The sequence below is a fragment of the Littorina saxatilis genome, linkage group LG1 (genome assembly GCF_037325665.1).
Source record: "Littorina saxatilis isolate snail1 linkage group LG1, US_GU_Lsax_2.0, whole genome shotgun sequence".
Taxonomy (NCBI): Eukaryota; Metazoa; Mollusca; class Gastropoda; order Littorinimorpha; family Littorinidae; genus Littorina; species Littorina saxatilis.
The window spans coordinates 11,757,345-11,774,897 of NC_090245.1; the positions used below are offsets into that span (position 1 = coordinate 11,757,345).

General features: G+C 41.7%; 1 protein-coding gene and 1 long non-coding RNA gene across 2 annotated transcripts in view; one reads left to right on the forward strand and one right to left on the reverse strand.

Moving 5' to 3' along the window:
* The window catches only part of LOC138962134 (uncharacterized), a 264,299-nt gene that overhangs the window by 240,076 nt on the left and 6,670 nt on the right, over positions 1-17,553 (reverse strand). The gene's annotated exons all lie outside the window — the stretch shown is intronic.
* LOC138962108 (glucose-6-phosphate isomerase-like) overlaps positions 6,833-17,553 on the forward strand; it is a 29,253-nt gene continuing 18,532 nt past the window's right edge. Inside the window, exons 1-6 of the mRNA XM_070333833.1 lie at positions 6,833-7,012; positions 8,955-9,045; positions 10,820-10,957; positions 11,560-11,694; positions 13,754-13,897; positions 16,205-16,276. Of these exons, the coding sequence (XP_070189934.1) occupies positions 6,876-7,012; positions 8,955-9,045; positions 10,820-10,957; positions 11,560-11,694; positions 13,754-13,897; positions 16,205-16,276 (717 nt within the window). The 5' untranslated portion in view covers positions 6,833-6,875. The remainder of the gene's footprint in view (positions 7,013-8,954; positions 9,046-10,819; positions 10,958-11,559; positions 11,695-13,753; positions 13,898-16,204; positions 16,277-17,553) is intronic.

Sequence of the window (17,553 nt, forward strand, 5' to 3'; positions counted from 1 at the left end):
CCCTTTGCAGCTGAAATAATTAAGACAGCAACTCCTTGAAAACATAGTGCAGCTGTTGCCGCTGTGATGTCATATCACCTCTTCGAAATAATTATCCCGGCTCAAAGGCAGAGTTTTGCTTTTCTGATGTCTTGTTTTCTTAGCCTTTCGATGTCATGTTCATCTTCAAATCATGTAAACACACTGCAAAGGGCACAAGCAGACTTCAAAAATGGTAGTGGCCAGGTAGGAGGTCTCAAATGCTTTCCTTGGTGCTCTGCTTTTCTTTGACCTCTTGTGGGCCTCTGGAAGAACTCTGAAGACTCAGCCATATGCCTTCATTTCTGTCCTTCTCAGATGAATCTTGTCACTGAAACAGAAAACCCAGAGAAATACATCAGTCAATTGAAGAACTGCATGATCACTCAGCCTTCCATCCACTCAATACAGCAAACACTAAGCCATTATCATACAGCAATTCTTTTGATACACCCTGGCTGTCAAACAGTGACGCAGGTATCCTCTTATTCAGAAGTCACCTACAAAATGTGATTATTTACACACACACAAAAACAAACAAGCAATAAATTCAAAGATTCAATGTGTGGTTCACAAAAAACAAATGTGGTGGTGGTGGTGGGTGGAGGGGGGTGGGGCCACAGAGGTAAAGAGAAACATGAGAAATGCATGCAGAGGCTGGCTACTTTTGTGTAAAAACAACAAAAACAACTTGCTAACGTAATAAAAAGACTTAAAATAAAATCTATCAGGACAACTATTGTGAAATTTGCACAACAGATGGTATACAAAAACTGAAAGATTGAAAACTGTAAATGACAATGACAGTGGCATAAAATTAAATAAAGGTTTTGTGTTGGATAATAAACTCTTTGACTCCTGCTTTGTTCTGCCAGCTCAGAGAGAGAGAGAGAGAGAGAGAGAGAGAGAGAGAGAGAGAGAGAGAGAGAGAGAGAGAGAGAGAGAGAGAGAGAGAGAGAGAGAGAGAGAGAGAGAGACAGAGACAGAGAGACAGAGACAGAGAGAGAGAGAGAGAGAGAGAGAGATAAAGATGTTCTCACTGAAAAATATCTTGACTGCATGAACAAAGACGTCTGATTGCATTACCAAGTGTCACTTCACACCCTTGTTGAATAAGGCAATCAATATGAATTTAGAGCCGAGCCGGTACATGTATGTATAATGTCCTCAGGCTTTACTCACAACTATTACTACTGTGCCCAACGCATTAAACTGCTCTGGGAATTAACACAATTGCTCCCAACTCAAAATCCTCTGTGTTTCATATGAATCACTGCAAACTATGTGGCGCTATAAACGCACACAAGATGTATGTATACAAAAGGAAATACTCATAAGATCTCTGTCAACCAGGAAATGGCACTCCACACACTACAGTACTTGAAAATAAGCGCCACAATTACACAACACATACATTTGTCTACTCTAAAAGCAATGCTGATAAATACTTTCTTTCTTAGTCAGAAACTTACAACAATTGATAAGAAATATATCTCCACATCTGTTTGTAAGGGATACATTTATATAGTTCAGCTGACTACTGCATGCAAATTTATCTCTGTAGGTGGTGACTCAAAGTTTGAATTTTTTCTTCTGATTTTTATGGGCTAACAGCTAACCAGTGTAGGCTCTCAAGACATCTGTCGCTGTGTGTGCTGTGCATGTGTGTGCTGTGTACACACCGCCCTGACTCAACAGCTCCTTGTTCGCATCGCAGATCAATACTGACGTGCAGGGCTCAACATCAGAACACTGACGTTTTAGTGACGGTGTGTGCGCTGTGAGTGTGTGTGTGTGTGTGTGTGCATGTGTGTGGTGTGTGTTTGCATGCGTGTTCCCTAGTAACAGTGACTGTTCTGTTATTTAACACAATGTAAACTGGGTGAAAAATGAACTCAAGCAATTCTTTCTGCACTACCCTCTCTCTTTTTTGATTTCCTCCCCCAAGAAAAACAAGTCGCGTGAAGCGATACAAAAACATCAACACCACAAACCAGTCATCGCCGAGACTACATTCAGATAGTCTCGGATAACCATACCGAAGACCTAGACGGGTCACGCTCGCCTCTGCGAGCAAAGCACGCTTCCTTAGTACTTACTGAACCTATTTTCTTTCATTCTGAGCACATGTCTAAGAGTAAACAATTGACATATCTATACATTTTTGAATCCAAGAAAAGATGAAGAATACAATGCAATCATTATTTAATCTGTTTCCAAAAATTCGATTTTAATGACAACTTTAATGAGCAAACTAATTACCTAATTTTTACGCTGCAGCTGAAATTCTTCTTCTTCTTCTTCTGTGTTTGTGGACTAAAACTCCCACGTACACTCGTGTTTTTTGCACGAGGGGAATTTTACGTGTATGACCGTTTTGGACCCCGCCATTTAGGCAGCCACACGCCGTTTTCGGAGGAAGCATGCTGGGTATTTTCGCGTTTCTATAACCCACCGAACTCTGACATGGATTACAGGATCTTTTTTGTGCGCACTTGGTCTTGTGCTTGCGTGTACACACAGGGATGTGCGGACACCGAGGAGAGTCTGCACACAAAGTTGACTGAGAAATAAATCTCTCGCCGAACGTGGGGACGAACTCACGCTGACAGCGGCCAACTGGGCTACATCCCCGCCCCGAAGCTGAAATGCAATCCCATAGTCCGGACTTCGTCGAAAATCGCTTTAATAAAATTTCTATCTATTTGGTTGAAAAATGAGGGTGTGACAGTGCCGCCTCAACTTTCCCAAATAGCTGGATATGACGTCATCAAAGACATCTATCCAAAAAAGAAAAAGTGCGTCTGGGGATATCATACCCACGAACTCTCATGTGAAGTTTCATGAAGATTGGTCCGATAGTTTTCTCAGAATCACTTTATACACACACACATTGACACACACACACACCATGACCCCCCGTCTTGATTCCCCGTCTATGTTAAAACATTTAGTCAAAACTTGACTAAATGTAAAAATGGTATAATAATATTAATTTACTGACCTTGATTGGGTTTTCTCCTGTGTTTGTGTTTGTTTGTATGTGTGTGTGTGTCACATGCGTGTGTGTGTGTATGTGTGTATGCGATTTCTGAGAAGCTTCCAAAGACTAACTATAGTCTATGTTTTCTCCAAAATGTTTTCTAAATAACTCCTCCAACATTTTCAAGGATACAAACATTTTCCTGTATGGTGATTGCCCTGATCCTGGCATGAAATTACTACTGTTTTCAGGTCACAAGTTTCTTATGATCAGACCTTCAGATAATCCAAAAGGTATTACAATCTTGAGCATTTAAATAGGGTGAGTGTGGCAACTGCCAAATTTTAAACTTCGCCATGCGAAGTTGATCCCCTAATATATATAGGCTGTCTGTGAAGGGATACTTATTTCTCTCTCTATCTCTGCTAAGAGATTTTAACAAATCTCGGAAGAAAGTCTCTGCTGACTTTCAATTGTTTCTTTCACAATTTCTGATGTTTTATATATATATATATATGGAACATATTTTTGAAAAAACGTAAAAGTCAGAACAACTGACCTGCAAACTTGAAGCTTGGTGAACCGATCATCCCTCATCCAAATTTAAGGTGCATTTAATGTACATCAAATATAAAGCAATTCGCTGAACACATTTTGAAGTTATTAGTATTTTCGTGTGTGGCAGTTTTCTTGGGGGGTCAATCACCCTGTAAATGACATCACTGTGACACAGTATTTTACAGAAAAGAAAATTCAAAGGGTGAAACGGGGTCAGCCAAATGCCACTAGAATTTGCAATTGCCACAACCAATAGTAAAGACTGTCAGGGGAAATGTTAAGCAATTAGACTTACCAACGACCCAAGACTATACTTTGTACGTACTTCTGACTACCGCACCTGATTTTCTGTCCACAATGTGTTACTAATGAGGGGTGTACGTGTGCTCGGTAATTACGAACTTTGACTTTAACTGGTAAAAAGGTGAACATTTTTATTGACACTGTGTTGGTAGGTCGACGGCCGTCAGAAAAAAGGAAATTTTGCTAGTTGTAGGTGAATAGGGCATTCGTGCCCAGGTGTACGTTGCATATATATATATATATATATATATATATATCTATTTTCTCAACATGTCTGTTAGTATTAATATATATATATATATATGTTAACATTTGCTTAAATTGCTAACCGCGCGAAGTCAGCATATATCTATATATGTATCGATTGGAGATTGGATTTCCCTTCTTTGAGTCATGTGACGTCAGAGGCCGACAAAACTTTATAATTTGGCTTTTCAGGTTGACCGAAACTTCAAAGGAACTCAAAAAAAACAACGTCATGTGTTTGATTGCATGTGTGTGTGCTGTTCAATGTCAAAACAACAACAAAGTGAGTACATGACGTGTGTTTTGTAGTTCCTTTGAAGTTTCGGTCAACCTGAAACGCCCAAATATGAAGCTTATGTGTTTGATTGCATACATGTTGTGGATTGCATGCATGTGTGTGTGTGCTCGTTCAATCGTCAAAACAACAACAAAGTCATAAGTACCTGAAAGGAATTCGATCGATACATAAATGTTATTTGCGTGTTTGACCAAAATATGACATTTTACACAGATCTCGACAGTCATTGTTCACCTCGACCGCTAGCGCGGTCTCGGAGAACAATGACTGTCTCGATCTGTGTAAAATGTCATATTTTGGTCAAACACGCAAATAACGTATAATATATACGACTAGTGTCTGTCTGTCTGTCTGTCTGTCTGTCTGTTCGCGATGCACGGCCAAAGTTCTCGGTGGATCTTTTTCAAATTTGGACACCGTATTCAGCTGCACCCCGGACACAACCTCATCGATGAGATATTTCAACACGTGCTCTCAGCACACAGCGCTGTGCGCGCTGAACAGATTTTGGTTTTTTTGGTTGTTGTTGGGATCCACTACCAGTAACTCTTCCTTATCTTCTCCAGTGTTTTCAGCCGCGATTATCTCCCTTCCTCCGTGTGGCGTCAATCCATATTCCCGTTACTACGTTACTATTTTTAGAATGTCACGATTGCACCCGTAAGTTGTTCTTACTGTAAAAGTAAAAAGGTCGAATCAATTTATAGCCACGCGAAAAATACACTGTCATCTATCACTATATATTTATAGATATAGATATACATATATATATATATACGGCTTCTCTGTGTGTGTGTGTGTTTGTGTGTGTGTGTGGGCAACACCTGTGGATTGTAGAGTTCTGTTTGTGATGTGGTCTAGCGGAATTGGTGTGTCAGTATTCCTTCGAGAAGCCATAACAGTTAATCTCAATCCCGTTTGAGTGGACTTCGCCTTCAAAGGTGATTGTGGTATTTAGGCACTCGGTTACATTTGGCGTCGTCGACAGCGATGGGACTCGACATGAAATGTTCAGGCCACTGAATCATTTTCGTGCTGTTCCCATTCCACCTGGGAGTGACCTAAGTTCATTCAAAGGGGGTCGAGTGTGACAGGGAGACTACTGTCGCCCTTCACAGCAGACTCTGCAGAGTTGTTCGCCTTAGAAGTTGTGGGCTTTCCTTGCATGTACCCGTAAGTTGTCCTTACTGTAAAAGTGAAAAGGTCGAATCAATTTATAGCCACGCGAAAAATCCACTGTCATCTATCTCTATATATTTATAGATATAGATAGATATATACGGCTTCTGTGTCTATGTCTATGTGTGTGTGTGTGTGGGGAGGCAACACCTGTGGATTGTAGAGTTCTGTTTGTGATAGGGTCTGGCGACTTTCGTCTGTCTGTATGTTCTGGCATTTGAGAAGCCATAACAGATAATATAGGGCTTAGAAATAAGCTCTAAAATTCTCAATCCTGTTTGACAGGACTTCGCCTTCAAAGGTGATTGTGGTGAACCGCCACGCTGGCTGTCTCTGTCTCGCGATTCACCCCGGCGAAGCCATATTTAGAAATAACATAATAATAATAGAGGTCTATCATTTTTCTGGCTTTCTTCTGGTCTTGTGTACACAGCACAATACAGGCAACTGAAACTACTGATGCAGTATATATATAGATCTTTATCAATATCATCCTGTCAAAAGAAATACGGGCTAGTAATTTAAAGTGTTAATTGTTATCAGGCCTCGGTCTTAGGTCACTGCATGCATGGCGCATACATTTTGGATAAAAAAATATACTAACATAAGTGTCTTTCACACATGGCCCCGACTGAAAGGAGCTGCCCAGAACCGGGTGCGTTGGCGAGGAGTTGTTGCGGCCCTATGCTCCACAGGGAGTCTACAGGAATAAGTCAAGTAAGTCAAGTGTCTTTCACTTGTTCCATTTGTCTCATAATTATCTATCTGTCTACTATAATTCAGAGAATGTCTTGTTTTTTCATTCCAATACCTTACCTTTCTTATTTTTGTATTATTTATTGTCCTCTGAGTCTGGGAACAACACTGAGTTTCTTTCAAACAATATTTTTGTTTATCGTACATGTACGTCCATAGGACTTGTCAGTCAACGATCAGTCTGGATGTTTTATCACGGTTGAGAAAATGAAAAGATCGATCTTTATACCAAAGACGTGCACGGTGCAACTTTTGGATGTTTTTATCAGGGTGATGTCTTGTATTTCATCAATGCTCCAAAGCACGAGAGTTCCTACAACGACAATCCGCAGTCAATCATGACTTGCTGCTCATTTATTTTTCATGTGATAAATAACGAACTGACTCACCTACTGTCCTTTTGGCTTTTCGTTGTCTTGTCTCTAAAACCCCCCTGAGTCAAAACACAGCCTTTGGAACCGGAAGTCTACCCCCTATGCGGAACTGAGAGGTCAAGGTTGCCAAACAAGGTCATGGACTGAGGAGGTCGCGAAGATGGCTAACGTACAGAGACCGCTGCTTACAGAGGAGCCGGCGTGGAAAGATTTGCAAGGATATTACGAACATCATGGGTCTAAAATCAACATGGCTCATATGTTCAAGGAAGATACGAACCGCTTCCAGAAGTTCAGGTTTGTACTTCGCGTATTTTGCCTAAATTGCAACTACGATTTCTGTGCAGGCTATCACGGCTACTTCAGTCTTCACTGACTTCAGTACTTGCTGTGAGTGTGAAGTTAGGGCAAGGAAAATGTTGCAAGGGTGTAGCCTAGCAATTCCAGTATCAAAAATATGCACACAAAAAGACAGGATGTACATTTTAGCTGGCAACACCGTACTGTCTCTATGTCCAATGCAGTTATGGACTGGGTGGCCGAGTGGTAACGCACTTGCTATGTTATGTTGTTATGTTATGTTATCAAACTGGTACTTAGGCTGTTAAGCCTTTGTCTGATCTTTTGATCAGTTGCTATCCTAGCCTAACTTTGGGCTAGGTAACCTACACGATCTTTTGACCGTGGCCTATTCTATGAACTTTTTCTTGGCTGGTGTAGTGAGAGGCATACTGACATTTGGGCTATACATATATGATATAATCTTTCAGTGCATTGTCCAAGCGATTTTTGAAACTGTTCATTGTCGGCGCTTCTACCACATTCTTGTCCAAGTAGTTCCACGTGTCTATGATTCTGTTCGTGAAGAAAGATTGTCGGAGAGCTGTTCTGCATTGTTTCTTCTTGAGCTTAAACTGATGTCGGAAGCGAGAGGTTGCGAGTTCGACCCTGGGTCAGGGCGTTAGCAATTTTCTCCCCCCTTTCCTAACCTAGGTGGTGGGTTCAAGTGCTAGTCTTTCGGATGAGACGAAAAACCGAGGTCCCTTTGTGTACACTAGTACTACATTGGGGTGTGCACGTTAAAGATCCCACGATTGACAAAAGGGTCTTTCCTGGAAAAATTGTATAGGCATAGATAAAAATGTCCACCAAAATACCCGTGTGACTTGGAATAATAGGCCGTGAAAAGTAGGATATAGGCCGAAATGGCTGCGATCTGCTGGCCGATGTGAATGCGTGATGTATTGTGTAAAAAAATTCCATCTCACACGGCATAAATAAATCCCTGCGCCTTGAATATGTGCGCGATATAAATTGCATAAAATAGAAAATAAAATAAAAAATAAATAAATCCCTGCGCTTAGAACTGTACCCAGGGAATACGCGCGATATAAGCCTCATATTGATTGATTGATTGAGTTATTAAGCCAGTGTGCTGGAAAGACAACGAAGACATTATATGTATACATGTGCTTGCAGTTGTGGACATACCTCTTTTTCAGTGCAATGCCTAGTCATCATGATTCAGAAGAGGATGTGTATTCATTGAAGCTTAGCACATAAACGTCCAGTTCAGATATGGTGCATATTTACAAAAGTAATTTACATCCTCAATGCTTGCAAACACGTTTGTATGTGAAGGCAGTGTGTAGAACTAGAAGGGGGGGGGGGGGGGGGTGCTGGAAGGGTTACAAGGGGTAGATCGAGTTACATTGCATGTGTGTTGTGTATCTGTCTGTGCGTCTGATTATCTGTATGTTTCTGGCTATATCATATGTGTTTCTGTTGGATTGGTTTTCATGTTTGTTTTTGTTTTCATTCTGGTTTTATTTGTTTTATCACATAATATATTCATGACAAAATGAGAAGAATATTGTCTATTTGAACAAAAGACTAACAGCTCCTTTCAACTTCCTCATATCTGAGAAAATCAGGATTTGAAAGGGAGAAAGTCTTGAAATGGAGGTAAATATATAAAAGTTATGAACAGAAACTTTGAAAAAATAAGGGGGGGGGGGGGGGGGGTTGGGGTTACTCTGCATTTACGTTTTATGTAAAAGTGTTGTATTTTTGAAGATGCATATAGCCTAGTTTTGTATGTCTGATGTTATTTGATGTTGTTGTCTGACGTTGTTGTCGTGTACCAAAAAGAATTAAGAACGTGTTAAAAAAAAAAAAAGTTCTAAAAGTGAGAAACATTTTGTCATAGCTGTTTGCAATTTGCTGCTCTATGTTTCAGCTCTACCTTGAGCACCAAGGATGGAGACCTGTTGCTGGATTACTCCAAGAATCGGATTGATGACAATGTGATGCAGAAACTCTTCCAGCTGGTTAGTCTAATTTTGACATTCATGGCTATAAAACAAACGGAGAAGCCAAGAAAAAAAACAAAATATGAGGAGAGAGGGATTAGAAAGGACAGTTTAAAAGTTTATTACATGTTATTTTTTATAGGTTGATACCATCAGGAGGCAAGTTTTAACTGTGAGAAATGTGATAATGATATGCACTACAGTAGTATGCATATCAGAGTTTATCTTTGCATCTCTAGTATTTTGTATGATGATTTGAGCCAGCATTTAGATAAGGCCTAAAAAAAAAATAGGTGTGGTTACGGTAACCCGACCTACCCTATTTTTTGGGGCCGACCCTATAACTTTTTATTACATTTGTCAAAAAAATACCCAAAACAACAAGTAAACGAGTGCAGAAAACGCAATGAAAGCGAAAGCGCCCGAGTCGCACACTTATTTCCCTGTCAAGTAGGTTTAATTTGTACACATTAGAAAAAAAAAGTTTAAAAAAAAAAGTGATTGCCTACCTTCCTACCCTATTTTTTGGGGCTATGTTACCGTAACCACACCTATTATTTTTTTTGGCCTAATAATGAGTAATCAGACAATTTTGAACTGGCCAGTTTCTTCATGCACTATCAATATTTATCTGTTAATGTGCATGCATTCAGCGTTTTCTTTTACCCTTTCGCTGCCTGTAGGACATCAGCGGATTTCCTGGGTAACTAATGCTTTAACGAGCGCACCGGCCCCCGTAGCGCAGTGGTTAGCGCATCGGGCTGTGGGCCGGGAGGTCGTGGGTTCGAATCCCATCAGGGTCATGTGGGTTTTTCGGGCTACGGTCGGCTCCTACCCAGAGTGGAAGTGCTATGGTTCCTATGGGAAGGCTGGAATCACACAGCCGAGTGTCATTCACTTAACGAATGCGACTTTGAGGGTGCTCAGGTTCTGTCTACCTGACCAACACCGCAGGTGCGGCAGTTCTCGAGCCTGGTTGACACCAGGATATATTATGACAGTAAGCGTAGAGTGCTGCCCTGTCACGTAGTCTCAAACCAAATTGGAAATCCATAGCATCATCATTATAATCATCCTCATCTCATTAATCATCCAAAATTATAAATTGTCCTTGCTCTTGTGGCCCTTCATGCCCGGAGCTCTCATGGTGACCTTGGTCTCAGTGTTCCTGTTCCATCCTTCCCTGAATAGTACTTCTGCTGTCAGTCTTCAACGTGTGACGTTCTGGGGGGTCGACGGAGGGACGTGGTGGCGGTCTGCTCTCTGGAGGGGACCCTCACTCAGTCTGGCTCCGCGACTTAGCAGTCAATGTCGTTCGTAGGGGGCATAGTAGGTAGTGGGCTGCGTCCGTTAGCTCGGGACAGACCCACTACTGAACACCGTCGAAGTGACTCAGCAGAAGTGCAGTGTCATCTTCCGAGGGTAGCCTACCGCAACGACCCGACATCCCTCCCTGGAGCGTCTGTAAAATCGACAAGTCTGGCAGCGGAACGAAATTCAGATGTGGATGGAGCAGTGAGTGCAGGGACGGGGCGGCGTGAGAGCACACCGGGATAAGGAACAGGTGTAAGGGAAAAAAAAAAAAAAAATGCTTTAACGAGCAGTAAACTGTTCAATATTACAAAAACGGACAACAACAAACACAATGCGTGTGTGTGGTGTATTCATTAAATATATCAAGGGCACATTTTAAGTTGTCAATTCAGGTATTAAAATACAGGTATTGCTTAAAACACAAATATTTACTGGCAGCGAACAGGTAAACTATATTCTTGTTGCATTTGCTGTGCAGGCAAGAGATCGCCAGGTAGAGCCCATGCGCAACGCCATGTTTTCTGGTGAGAAGATCAACTTCACTGAAGACCGAGCTGTTCTGCACATCGCCCTTCGCAACCGATCCAACACCCCCATCATGGTGGATGGCAAGGATGTACGTCTGCAGCTATGCATAGCTAGTGACACTCTTTTGGGAGGTGTTTGGTGAAGGGTGGGGTGGTTACACTGAGGATAGAGATAGGGTCATCCTGAAGATAGGGTCCGGCTAACCAGTGACTGTCTTGCATATCGGGGAACCCCACTTTACTTTCGTTTTGTTTAGAATAATTTAGATCTCTAAAGTCCAGGGATCACAGAATTTTATATTTGTTGGGCGGGGGCAAGGGGTGGGGGCTGCTGGAGAGGTGGGGTGGGGGGGGGGGGGGGGGAGGAAGGTTGGGTGATGATGGAATTAATGAAGTTTTGCATGCACATGGCAAAGCAATTAGGGGCAAGGTATACAGGGCTTTGGTGTTATGGTGGTGAACAACGCAGATAGATAAACAAGTATAATAATAGTCCATGAGGGACTACACTGAATGACACAGAAACTTAATAGTAAAGGGTTAAGCAGTAACAAGAAAATACATGCTTTTTATTTCTCAATGTAGATGATAAGATTCTTTCACATAATAATACGAGTATATATAAAAGCAACATACACCTTCCAGCGTGTCTCTGAAAACAGCTTCCATTGTATTTTCATTTTGTGAACAGGTGATGCCGGAAGTGAACGCTGTTCTCCAACACATGCGTGAGTTCACAGACGAGGTGCGCTCAGGAGCCTGGAAAGGATACACTGGCAAAGCCATCACTGACGTCGTCAACATTGGAATCGGTGGCTCGGATTTGGTATGCACTTTTGTGTATTTTAATTGAGAGCAGCACCTTATTGCGAATTATATGTTGCTATCAAAGGTCATGTGCGATTGGTTACTTAATGGGCGCTTCTGGGGTGATAACGCGAGACAACTCCTGTGATCTTGCCGCGAGGTTCAGCCTGTTACCATTGTCTTTTTACCGTATAAAATGCACGACTTACACACAAACTGTTACCAAAGCGACATGCTATTTGGGACCAATGCACGTTTTTTTCCTTTCTCGTGTGATCTTGCCGCGAGGTTCCGCCTGTTGCCAGCTGAATGAAAGAAGGGGCATAACCTCACCAGAACCGCCCATTCTGGCACTTTTCCTAAAGCCCGTGCTTAACTGGGCGAAGTTGACTCCGTGGAGTATACTTCGTGAAGCTGTCCCCATGAAGCTTTAGCACTGAATCAAAAAACAAGAAAGGTAGGTTGTTGGAACGTTTGTTATTTTTGACAAAACAATACATTCACCCCGTCGCGATATAACCTTGAATGGTTGAAAACGACGTTAAACACCAAATAAAGAAAGAATACATTCACCGATATTTCTGTGAATGTATTGTTTTGTCAATAACAAACGTTCCGACAACCTACTTTCTTGTTTTTTCATTCTGAATTTTGGAATGCTGGCAGTCTCTTTGTTTTTGGATTTGCTTTAGCACTGAGTTTTTGGTAAAAAGACTTTTTGCGTAGTCGACTTGGGACTCGGTTCAGGACCGCCTGAAAGTAAACAGTGGTACCTGTGATGCGAGTCTCTCCAACAGGACGTCTCCAGCCTGAAAGTAAACAGTGGTACCTGTGATGCGAGTCTCTCCGACAGGACGCCTCCAGCCTGAAAGTAAACAGTGGTACCTGTGATGCGAGTCTCTCCGACAGGACGCCTCCAGCCTGAAAGTAAACAGTGGTACCTGTGATGCGAGTCTCTCCGACAGGACGCCTCCAGCCTTAAAGTAAACAGTGGTACCTGTGATGCGAGTCTCTCCGACAGGACGCCTCCAGCCTGAAAGTAAACAGTGGTACCTGTGATGCGAGTCTCTCCGACAAGACGCCTCCAGCCTGAAAGTAAACAGTGGTACCTGTGATGCAAGTCTCTCCGACAGGACGCCTCCAGCCTGAAAGTAAACAGTGGTACCTGTGATGCGAGTCTCTCTGACAGGACGCCTCCAGCCTGAAAGTAAACAGTGGTACCTGTGATGCGAGTCTCTCTGACAGGACGCCTCCAGCCTGAAAGTAAACAGTGGTACCTGTGATGCGAGTCTCTCTGACAGGACGCCTCCAGCCTGAAAGTAAACAGTGGTACCGGTGATGCGAGTCTCTCCGACAGGACGCCTCCAGCCTGAAAGGACACTTTCTTTTGTCTCATCGTTTATTATTTTCATCACAATGTACCTGTTATGAAAGGCCATTTACGATGTAGAAATACATTTGGCTCGTGCCAAGTTCTGTCCTTTGATCATACCAAATAAATTTGAGATGTTCCAGAGGGAGAACTTAGAATATCGTGTGGGGAAATTTGGAAGGGCTACAATTTAGTTGAATACTTACTTACTTACTGCCTTTCATGCCTGGTGGCGTGTAGGGCAGCGAATTTAGTTGAATGGCTGGATAATAGTTCATCTTTGCTTTCCCAGTCTAACAGAAGAATGATGTAAGAAGGTCCAGAGAAAAAGTATTTTTTCTTGCATGCAGTTTATGTATGGAGCAGTTAAACTAATGTTGACAAATGTAGTGGAACCCCCAATTTAAGACTCCCTCCATTTTGAGACCTTGTTTTCTCAGACTTTCTGTTCATAACCTCTGTAAATTTACCCCCATTTTAAGACTCCCTCCTTTTTAAGACCTTGTTTTCTCAGACTTTCTGTTCATAACCTGTGTAAATTTACCCCCATTTTAAGACTCCCTCCTTTTTAAGACCTGATTTTCTCAGATTTTGGGAGGTCTTAAAAGGGGGGGTTCCACTGTATCAACATTTTAGTGTGTGTATACTTTGTAACTTGACCATGCAAGAGACACAGGTTGGTTTATCAGTTTTATGCGTGTCTCAGGGACCCCTGATGGTGACTGAGGCCCTCAAGCCTTACCAGAAAGGACCCAACGTTCACTTCATCTCCAACGTGGATGGAACACACCTGGCTCAAGTGCTGAAACCGCTCAAGGCCGACACCACTCTTTTCATCATCGCCTCTAAGGTACACCCTTAATTTCCACCTTTTCTTCTTTATGTCTGATGCCAGTGCTAGTTTTTTCAGGTATCAATAGTTTGTTCTCATGGATTTTTGTAGGCTTTCATGCTTCTGTCTACCGGCACGGTTGGCCTAGTGGTAAGGCGTCCGCCCCGTGATCGGGAGGTCATGGGTTCGAACCCCGGCCGGGTCATACCTAAGACTTTAAAATTGGCAGTCTAGTGGCTGCTCCGCCTGGCGTCTGTCATTATGGGGTTAGTGCTAGGACTGGTTGGTCCGGTGTCAGAATAATGTGACTGGGTGAGACATGAAGCCTGTGCTGCGACTTCTGTCTTGTGTGTGGCGCACGTTATATGTCATAGCAGCACCGCCCTGATATGGCCCTTCGTGGTCGGCTGGGCGTTAAGCAAACAAACAAAACAAAAAAAACCAATTTAAAGACCTGCAAAAATCTGAGAAATGGGGTCTTGCAAAAGAATGAATCGTAAAATGGAGAAGAAAATCTTGAAAAAAATTGTCTTCAAGGCAAGGGGGTCGGAGGGTCTTTAAACCAGGGTCCTTAAAAGGGGGGTTTCACTCTACACCCTTCAAACACTTTTTTCTTAGTGTCTGTTGTTCGATAAAAACATTGCTAGTTCTTTCAGATATCATTAATAACTTTCATTTTTTGGCGGCAAATATGATGCAGTTTGGTTATAGAACAGTGTATACTAAATTTTAAAAGTTCTGGCAATCGGAATTCAGATATAGTTAAGGTAGTTCACTGGACCCGTTAAATATAAATTGGTTTCTCCCAAAAGTTGGTTATTTTTTAAGTTCGATCTGTCTGCTATGCATTCAACATACAAAAAATACAGGGTAGTGGGTTCGTTTCGGAGCTATGAGTCTCGGAAGACAGTGCCCGTTTTGAATTTTGGACCGAAAAATCGAAAAATGGGTATGTTTTGAAAACAGCCAATTACACAAACATCTGCATAGGAATAGTCATTTTAAAAATATCACCCAAAGCAGCAATGGGCAGGTAACGAAGTGCACTGGTAAACGAAAATGTTGCGCATACTCAAACTTTGTGACGTCACGTCTTTTGCCAGAGTTTATTTTAAATTTGTTCCTCATGTTGAGGTATTTTATTGCTGGTAGCCTGGAAATAAATTACGATTTGATGAGATGGGTTGTAAACGCAAGAGCGATCAAAACGGCATTAAAAAAAACAAAAAAAACGACAGGTTGGTGGTGTTTTTAGGGGGGGTTCACTCCCTTGATTAACCCCACCCTTTGCACTATTACTGTCCAGTGTGCCTCAGAAAAATATGTGTCACGATAATGTAAAGGGCTGTTGTCCGATCATTTGTCTCAGATATATGAGCCAACTAAATTATGTTTTTAAAAACCACTGTTACATATGACCTCTGTTGAAAGTCAAAGGTCACCGCAACTTTGAAAGGCCACAAGTCCGATTCAAATGTAATAAAAACACCAATCAAAAGGTGGAGGTCACTTGTTTGATACAAGTGTAATAATAAAAATTAATAATCAAGGCTTGGTTTATAATTTTGCTTAATAGTGCGTACTGTTATTTGTTACGGTTTGAAGGCTGGGACTTTTTGAGGGTGGAATTAAAGCAATTTTTCGCCTTATGGGCCCCTTATGCCTCGAAGGACTTCAATTATTGTATTATCTGCTGCCAGCGTACAGTAAAAAGAGGGCTGCATACACAAGACACTTGTTCTTAATACTACTGGCTGTTATTCTAGTTCAAACACCGGTTTTAACATGTGGTATTCTGATGCAATCACGCTGTGAGCATCACGGGTTGGGAGACACTCTCTTACCTGCTACCGGAGCTTCAATGTTAGCTTTGGTGATTATTACGATGTCACTGGCAAAGAGAACGGCTTTGTACCGATTTCATTAGATGCCCACGTGTTTTTGACCTCGTGGTTGGGAGGCGTGTCGCATTGTTTTTATTTCTGGCGGTGTCGTCATTTTCTGACGTCATTCACTTACGCTGCCTGAAAAATGTGACGTTTGTTCTATTTACGTCATTCGAATGTTCGACGTGTTCTTCTTCTTCTTCTTCTTCTGCGTTCCCTGTTCGATGTGTTCGAATTCCCAGCCTGCCAGGAAAAAATGGCGACACAACTCAGTGGCTTCCCTTTGTGTATGAAGAGTAATATCCCTGTCTCCATTTGACCTACCTTAAATATGCATGCTTGCAAGGATATTCTTAGGCTTCATTAAGGTTCATTCTGAGGTTGTTCTTTTAATCTGATTAGTTTTGATGCTGAAAAATTCTTTTGTTTGTGATTGCAGACTTTCACAACTCAGGAGACAATCACCAATGCTACGTCTGCCAAGCAATGGTTTCTGGAGTCTGCTAAAAATGTACGTTATTTATTATCTCTTGAGAAATCATGTTACACAACAATCCAGAGATTGTTTCAATTTACAATGTTTCCTCAATAACATATATGGAAACGTCTGCAATACGTTTTTTCTGTCTTCCATGCATTCTTTCTTTTGGTTCAAATACTTTACTAGAACTTTTGGTTTAAACATGAGCATATCCATCACTAAATGAAAGATTATAGTATGCGTGAACAGATTTTTTTTCTCATCTCTTTTGTAATGACATTCCTGCACAAATTTAATCCTAACTGACAGAGACCACCGCTGGACTTGTTGCGACACAAAATTAACGTAAATGTGCAAGTGTCTGGCGACGTCATACAACAGTACACGGCAGAGCTTGTAGACGCTGACCCTGTGGTATAAGGCCAAAAAAAAAAATAGGCCTGTTTACGGTAACATAGGCCAAAAAATAGGGTCGGTAGGTCGGGATTTTTTTTTTTTTTTTTTTTTTTTTTCCACAAAACCATATTTTTACGTTATTTTGCACAAAAAAAAAAAAGATTTTTTTTTTTTTTTTCCCCCAAATGCCAAAAAAAAGTCTAGGGTCGCGCGAAAAAAATAGGGTCGGTCGTGTTACCATAAACAGACCTATTTTTTTTGTTGGCCTAACCTGTTTGTTGGCACACTTTGAGCTTTAAGTTTTGGTTTGTTTGAGGCTTTTTCTGCCCTTGTCTTGCATGCTGGGGTCTGGAGGTCTGGCACCTCAAATCCACTGTTTCGATACATTCTCGGGACTCGCATTCCTCTGAAATGAACGCCATTGGAGAGTGATAGCTTGAAACAATAGTGATCGGCACAATTAATAGCCTAGTGATGAAGACGTTAATGGTCTCCAAACAGTAAGGTTCAGGGTTCGAATCCTGCCTGTGCCTGGTGGTTTAAGAGTGGAGATATTTCTGATCTCCCAGGCCAACTTATGGGCAGACCTGCTACTGCCTTATTCCCCTTCATGTGATCTCACAAGCAGAAGACCAAATACTCACAACAAAGATCCTGTAATCCATGTCAGAGTTTGGTGGATTTTAGAAACACAAAAATTCCCAGTATGCCTCCATTAAACGAAGTGTGACTCCCTAAATGGTAGGGGAGGAAAAGGCCATTCACTTAAAAGCCCAAATGTGAAAAAAACTAGTGCATTTGGGAGTTGCAGCCAATGAACGCAGATGCAGAAGAAACAGTAGTGACTCACCAGCATGAAACTGCTTAAGAAATCTGACACAAAGACCTTGTTTACATCAAACTTTGTGCAA